The sequence below is a fragment of the Pagrus major genome, chromosome 14, assembly GCF_040436345.1.
Source record: "Pagrus major chromosome 14, Pma_NU_1.0".
Lineage (NCBI taxonomy): Eukaryota > Metazoa > Chordata > Actinopteri > Spariformes > Sparidae > Pagrus > Pagrus major.
This window is the reverse complement of record NC_133228.1, coordinates 21,334,359-21,342,238: the sequence shown is the minus strand read 5'-3', so window position 1 is coordinate 21,342,238 and position 7,880 is coordinate 21,334,359. Positions and strand designations below refer to the sequence as shown.

General features: G+C 44.8%; 2 protein-coding genes across 4 annotated transcripts in view; one reads left to right on the top strand and one right to left on the bottom strand.

Annotated features, from left to right (window-relative positions):
- The first annotated feature begins 417 nt into the window (after positions 1-417).
- Positions 418-1,059, top strand: ascl1a (achaete-scute family bHLH transcription factor 1a). Its single transcript, XM_073481087.1, has one exon. It carries the CDS (start codon positions 481-483, stop codon positions 1,057-1,059), a length of 579 nt encoding a protein of 192 aa, XP_073337188.1. The 5' UTR covers positions 418-480.
- Positions 1,060-2,992: 1,933 nt separating this feature from the next.
- The window catches only part of LOC141008489 (uncharacterized), a 61,536-nt gene continuing 56,648 nt past the window's right edge, over positions 2,993-7,880 (bottom strand). For 2 of the 3 annotated variants that reach the window (XM_073480883.1, XM_073480881.1), the window contains one exon: positions 3,471-6,237. In XM_073480883.1, the coding sequence (XP_073336984.1) occupies positions 5,986-6,237 (252 nt within the window). In that variant the 3' untranslated portion in view covers positions 3,471-5,985. Of the gene's footprint in view, positions 3,116-3,470; positions 6,238-7,880 lie in introns of those variants that run through there. The other variant, XM_073480882.1, reaches the window with a different exon arrangement.

Sequence of the window (7,880 nt, the reverse complement as noted above, 5' to 3'; positions counted from 1 at the left end):
AAAGATCCATAAATGGCCTCATGTGAGTGATTTTCTTGATGTTTGTTCTTCAAAATAATTTAAAAAATAAACTAAAGCTAAAACTGTGATTGCTTCGGTGCTGCAGTTTCATGCCGCCTCTCCTCTCTGCTCTGCTGCTCACCTCTCTGACACTCGTGATGATAGAAAAGAAAAGAAAAACTCTCCACTGACTGTTTGTTTAGTGCTTCAAGTGGCACGCGTCCGGCGCGCGCAACGCACCGGCACCGGGGCAGGAGCCCAAGGTGAATCCACGCGACCGGAGGGCGTGGCCTCAACGCCGTCCAGACGTATTGAAAAGCAGTGGAGTCTGTCCTCGAGGACTCAGAGCAGCTTTGAGGAGCGCGCGAGGCAGCAGCCCAGCGGACCGCCCCACACCACGTGAACGGCACGAGCGGGACGCACCGCCTCGAGACTCTGTGATTGTTTATAAGTTTTTTACTGGGACTGGATCTCACCAACATGATGGACATTAACGTCAGCCAGCAGCAGCTGATGCCGCCCGCCTGCTTCTTCTCCGCGCAGAGCATCCAGCTGAGCCCGAGCGGCAGCAGCCAGAGCAGCGGCAAGTCGGTGTCCAAGCAGCCGAAGAGGCAGCGCTCCTCCTCCCCGGAGCTGCTGCGCTGCAAGCGGAGGCTCAACTTCGCGGGTTTCGGCTACAGTCTTCCGCAGCAGCAGCCGCACGCCGTGGCGCGGAGGAACGAGAGGGAGAGGAACCGGGTGAAGCTGGTCAACAACGGCTTCGCCACCCTGCGGGAGCACGTCCCCAACGGAGCCGCCAACAAGAAGATGAGCAAAGTGGAGACGCTGCGCTCAGCCGTGGAGTACATCCGCGCCCTGCAGCAGCTGCTGGACGAGCACGACGCGGTGAGCGCCGCGTTTCAGTCCGGCGTCCTGTCGCCCACCATGTCGCAGGGATACTCCGCTGACATGAACTCCATGGCAGGTTCACCCGTGTCCTCCTACTCATCCGACGAGGGCTCCTACGATCCTCTCAGTCCGGAGGAGCAGGAGCTGCTAGACTTCACCAACTGGTTCTGAGCATCCATGAGGTGAGAACAGACTTCATGAGTTATTATCAGACTCTTTCATGCATAAACAGTCATGATAAACAGGCTGATCAGTGGCTTAACCTCCTCCTTTCTCTTCTTCCTCACAGAAACATGGATCAACTGAATTTACTGTTGAAGCGCGCTTGGGATGGTCCCGGAGGAGGCTGGCTGTCCTCAACACACAAGACGTCTCAGCGTTTTGGTCCCTGCGTCCTTTAACGCCCGGTCCTCCCAGACTGACCGACAGACAGAGAGACAAACGGCCTGAAAGTCCTAAAAAACTTGTGGAAAACCAGGCCAGAGATCAGCGCCAAAGGATTAAATGAAGACGGGTGTCCTGACAGCGTGGGAATCCGAGCTTCTGTGCCCATAAACAAAACAAAAAAACCCTAAAGTGAATCCTTCAGCAGCACATTAAAAACATTATTTAACACGTCGCTCTTCAACTATGCTAAATCCAATCACAGAAAGAACACCAACCCTTTTGGTAAAACCTCTCAGACGTTTTAATTCAGAAAATGCTTCCAAGTCTTGGATTTATTCTATGAAATTCTATATCAGAAACGCTTTTTTTGAAATATATTAAGATATTTTTGTATGTAAGAGATTTATAGATGTTTTGTACACATCGTTTTGTATATATTTTGTCTATATATTGCGAAGTTGCTTCTATACCTCCTGCCTATGTAGACGTGTAGTCTATTACTCTCTGGCTCTTCTGTTCCAGACGGAGTTTGACACTCCGACCTTTGATTCTAGCACCAATGTGTCTTATTTAATAGCAGAACCATGTTATTTGCATTATGTCATGAAGTTCACAATGATCAAAACTTATGCAGCTATTGTCCAAACAGAGCGCAATGGCCATGCATTGTCTCTTTATACTGCCAGCTCTATACTGTCTTCACATAAACAGAAAAAAAGAAGTCTTATAACCATATTTTCTACACTCTAGTCCAAGAATAAAATCATTTGCTACTGAGTTACTTTTCATGTCTTGTTTTTTGGGGTGGAGGGAACATTTGTTTTTAGCTTTCAACACGTGGTTGGCAGCTAATAGGAGGGGGTCAGACAGGGAATGGTGGAGTTATGTGATGAAAAAGGGACAAGAAAAAAGAAACCCAACTTTTACGCACATTTTACGCACTATATGTTTCCTTCCTATCTTTCCAAACTCAGCACACAGTGGCTCCTCAAGCAAAGAAGTCACAGGTTTCTCAATGTCCAACTCTGCCAAATTTCTGCTGTAATATCGGACAGCATCTAGAACAGCACTGATCCATTTTGCGCACATTTTACGCACGATATTTTTCCATCATATATTTCCAAATTCAGCGCATGCTGGCTCCCCAGAGCCTTAAGTCGCAGGTCCCTCAATGTCCAACTCTGCCCAGCCTCTTTTGTAATATCTCACAGCTTCTACAACAGAGCTGATCAATATTGCGCAAGCGCATAAAGTAAAGCTGGCGCCACAAGTGCGTGAAATTTAAGCCACTTGTTTATTTCATTAAGGCTTAAAATCACTGATGAGAAGCTGTTTGTTTCTCTTCAGAAAGGGGCCTCAAGGTAAACAAACAAAAGCAAAAATAAAGTGAATTTCATAAAGCTGATTTATTAAACATTTCCTCGTCATAATGTGGCTGTGCGCCCTGAAGAGGCTGCAGCAGCTTTAAACTGTTTACTGTTTGTCGAGTGTAGGAAAATGTAAAAACAGATTTAAAGTTTTGAAACTTGGATGGAGGTATTCTCATCCAAACTACCCACATAAAGTCACACTTTGTGATAAATGAAGGAAACCAGCAGATGGAGGGGACGCCAGCGGGGTGATTACAGGTCGGGGACCACCAGGAGACCCTGAGGTGGAGTTTGTGTTTCTCCAAAACGAAGTTTGACAGGTAGAGCGGCGGAGGCTGCAGCCGGACGCGTGTCTGGTTTAATGAGTGAATGGGGTTTGTCGGGTGGTCGAGTGGAGACACGGAGCTGAATTGGCTGATGGCGTGTGCCTCCTGACAGCCGCATGCCGCTGAACACACAACAGTCACCACCTGGGTAGGGAAAAAAAGCCCAGTGTGTGTGTGTGTGTGTGAGGAGAAGAATGGCTGTTTTTTCCTTTTCTCGCACTAAGAACTCAGACATATAAATAAAAATAAGAAATTCACACATTTGACTCTGATTCTTTAGAATAATGAAATATTTTATCCACAAAGGGAAACGAACTGTAAAGCTGCGTGGTGCGTTCAGGGTCACTGTGCAAGATGTTCTGAAAGGAGGGTTCATGGGCCACCAGGGGGCCCTGAGAGGGGGAGGAGGGTCCCCCTGCAACATGAACAGAGCTGCAGCTTCACTGTGACTCACATTTATACTGGAAAGAGAAATGTAGTGGCAGTAAACACACAGAAGTTTGTAATATTTAGTATTTAATTCAGGCTAAAATGTCTGAGTCAGGAAACATGAACCACTTCACAGAAAACAAGAACAAAACAAAAACAACAAGAAACCTTTTGGATTCGGGGCCGGATGAATAAAACAGTTACTAATTTGGGTTTTAACATATTTTATTTTTCAACTTCATAAACAGAATAATAATGAAAGATGTTGTCAGGTGCCACTTTTAATAAATCATGTCTAATAAAAGACAACATACAACATTATATTCAGTGAAATACACAGTTAGAAACATACAACTGTAACATAAGTAACACGCCTCCACCAACACACACACCCACTCACACAAATGACACGTGTTGCCCTTCAACATGTAAACACTTGTGAGTATTTTACTACATGTGATATAAATATACATACTATATTTATATTATAAACCATGTTTCCACTACAGGAAACAGAGTCTGAGTTAAGTTCTGTGGACGTTATTTGACCCCCAAAATGTTCCTGTTTGAAGGGGAGGGGGTTCGTACTTCCCAAAACTACAGGATGACTTAAGATTCCTGATTGGTTGAGTACTTGCAGCATCTTTTGTCAGCCAGTTTTTAAAAATGAGCAGCCAAAAACGTCACAAAAAGTCAACACAGAGTTACAGAAGAAAGTGTACGACAGACGGACCATCAATGAAGTAGTGAGTCATCTTAAAACAAGCCCTATCTTCATGGATCTTTACACCTCGGTGTAAACGCACTGTGAAGACATTTTTAACATGAAATGCCCTCTCAAGAACCCAAAACAAAAGTATTCGAATGACAAGACACTTTCGAGACTTAGAGGAACAGTTCGTCATTATTACTACAGGTTTCGTCCTCCACTAAACGTTTCTGGAGCTTCACAGCAAAACAACGTTGCAGCGTTCTCCTGAACAACAGAAGTAGTGGGGACAACTAAAAAGAAAAACACAAAATGACTCCGTACAGCTCGTCTGGCGTAATCCAAGTCTCTGGAAGCCCCAAAATTGTTTTAGTCCCCATCTACTTCAGCTGTTTACGACAATGCTGCAATGCTGTTTTGCTGTGAAGCTCCAGAAATGTTTTGTGGACTACGAAACTTCACCTGACTTTGCTTCAGCACGGGATTGAGAGAGATAATGACTGTTTTTTCATTTTTTTGTGTGAACTGTTCCTTTAAACCTTGTCAGAGCCACTACAGTCATTGGAAAACAGTAGTGAAAACATTAGCACCAAATTGTAATAAACAAAAATAGTCTCTTTATGTTCCTAAAGGTCAGTAAAATCAGGAAAGAACAGGCAAAAGAGGGGAGAAACTGAAGAAACACTGACAAGTTCAAAGTGTTCTTATCAATGGCAGAATTGAATATATTTATCTAAAGAGTATTTTTAAAAGCATGTTATTGTATTTTTCTTGGGTTTTTGTGTGTTTTACATGATGACATATGCTGCTTAATGGACGTCCCTGATCTAACAATCCTGGTTTTGCTGCCTGTCAGAGCCCATTACGTTTTCCCGTCTGGCGGTCTGTCAAGCGTGTACGAGCCGCAGGAGAGCACGGCCATATCTAATTGGCAAAGCCGAGGCAAAACAATGGCTCGAACTATATTAGTTGAATATCTTATTGAATATCACTCATCAGTGTTGATTAAGTTGGATAGAAGAGGACAAGAAGAGTCTGAGCGGCAAACTCAAATATTGTTTTCTTTTTTACTGCAGCACAATCAGACGTTGTTGCGTCAGAAAATTTACATGAGCCCGCCTCTGAGGCAGCAACGTGTGAGGGAAAGTTCATCGAAGGAGTTTTTTATCTCATGAAAGCAAAATAAAAGTTGCGTGGTGCGTTTAAAGCTCAGTCAAACGGCTGAAGAACATTTCAGCACCACAGACAGCACTGCACTGCTCTATGAAACGTCAGAAACTATGGATGCCGATGTACTATTGCCTTCTCTTGTGGGGGTTTCTATGCATATCCCTTTCTATCCGATTAATGATGAACATATCAAAGAATCCAGGTGGTCCAAATATAAGAAAATGTAACAGTTGAGTGAGGAGATATTAAAAAGCCCTTTCTGTAGCGACTAAATCATGAAAAAGTCAGCATGAGATCTTCATCAGGGTTTTCTCAGAGCAGTGTTTCCATCTGCTTTCAGGTAAACCGATAACGCTAGCATGTCCGGCTAACCAACTCGCTTGTGTTGGCTGCGAGTCAAATGCAGAGCCAGACCTGCAGGAGGAATAAACACCCGGAAAATCACGTCTGATTCTGCTCTGATCCGGAGCCGTTCGACAGGAGGAGAGCTCAGAGATTACTCTTTAAAACTTCAGGGATTATCTTCACTCATGTTTATCAACCTGACTGCAGCAGTGGTCCGTGGAGGTCTCCTCCATTGTCGGGTGTTTATGTTCTGCAATGTTGACTGCAAAGATTACTGACTTTACTACCTAACAAGACAGTACAGTACTGATGATTGTGGCAGTAACGCTGATACCTGAGCCGCACGGTGCAGCGACTGAGCTCAGAGGTTGCTGGAGTCGTCGAGCGGGTTGGAGATGACCGACTTGTGAATGAGCATGAAGAGCGGCAGGTAGGCCAGGAAGTCGAGCAGGTCGAGGGGCGGGATGTGCTGCAGCTCCAGCCTGATGGCCGCCTCCTGCTCCAGGTGGATCCCTCCGGCCTTCAGCTCCAGAAGCAGCTGCTCGGCGCTGATGAAGCCCTGCTGAGCTCCGCCGTCTCCTCGCTGCTCCTCCAGGAGGAACAGGAACAGTTGCTACACGAGTTTTGACATAAATGGTTAAATTTAAGGAGAGTCTGAGCAAAGTTGTGAGTGTGTGGGTGTATGTTCATGTGTGTTATTGTGTGTGCTGCCTCAGATTACCTCGGCCTGTTTCTAGTCTTGTTTGAGTGCACCTGTTTGCACAGTTAATGCAGTCAAGGTAATAATTGTTGAGGTAGAGGAGGAGGGGGGGAATAATCCCTCTGGCAATTAGCCCGTTCCCCCCGCCAGCCTCTCCAGTTAACAACCCTATCCCTAACAGCTCTATAATTACACAGCCTCCTCTACCTGGCCAGCGGCTCAGTTTCCACACCCATGGCCACAGGCTTTCATGTCGCTCCTGCCTTTCAGTCTCTCGGTACTTCCTCGTATGAATGAGGGCCGGGCCAGCTGGTCGGCCAGTCCCGGTCCATCTGAGATGAGCCGTGTGTCTCAGGCTGATTACAGGGCTGGGCGGAGTGGACGGCATGTTCACTGCTGGGCACTTTAATGAGATTAGGCCCTCGCTAATCTATGAAAAGGGAAAAGCACCCCTTCTCTTTCTCCCTCTCGCTCGTTTCCCTCATTTCTATGCATGAGGGCTGAGTGTCTCTCATAAAAAAAAAAGCTAGCTTTACAAAGCATGCTTTGGAATTGCTCTTCAAAGTGTTTACCAGTATTTATTTCATTGTAATTATACCCGCGGAGCCATGAAAGAGAGGCGGAGGTGGTGTTGGTGGCATGAATGTGACTAATGTGGGAGTTAATCTGACGTAGCATGGAGGCAATCAAGTGCACAAACAAACAGCAGCAGTATGAGCATGTGGCTGCGCACACTGAGCAGAACATATCCAAAGACGTCAGCTCGGCGTTGAAAAGACGTCCAGTGAAGAGCGAGAATGAACGCTTTTGTGATGTCTTTTTTAGACATCTTTCATCACTGCTGAGCAACTTTTGTTATCAGTTCTGATAAAAACGATGTGTCAAATTCTGAATATTATTGATTAAGACTTATTAAAATAAGTTTACTATCTTCTGGATGCAACTCTTAAAAAAACAACAGAAATTTACCTCTTGGTAATGTGAAAAAAGTGAACCCCCTTTTTTTAGCGGGTTTTGCCACGTTAAAAAAAATCCACGCATACGCTCCAATTTGGGCTTCAAAGCTGTATTAGTTGTCTTTTCAAATTTCACTACTGATGGCTTAAAATAAACTTTTCAATTTCAATTATAGTTGTCCAAATGAAAAAAGTCTTCTGGTTCAAAATTAAAGTCTTTACAGTGGTCCAATTTTACTCCATGGAGCAAATCTACAGCCTCAGCCTCAGCACAACGCTGTGCTTATGCTCTGCTCAGGTTTAAGCACAACAACCACTTGGTTAGGGTTAGAAAAACATCATGGTTTGGCTTAAAATACTTGTTTTGGTCGCTGGAAAAATAGCTGGTTTTGACGCCACAATAATGGAAAGAAATGTCCGCAGCTCTCCTTAAAAATATCCAGTGGTGCGACTCGAACACAGCAGTTTTCCTTTGGACACCGGTAAGTTGAAATGATGTCTAAAATGAACCCTGTCAGGTATTCAACTCTTTATCGATAGTGAACATTGCAAAGACGTCACAAAACTTTCAATCTCGCTCCTCAGTGGACGTCTTTTCAA

Excerpts from the sequence above, each read along its gene's own strand:
- ascl1a (XM_073481087.1), top strand. The coding sequence starts at position 481 with ATGATGGACATTAACGTCAGCCAGCAGCAGCTGATGCCGCCCGCCTGC.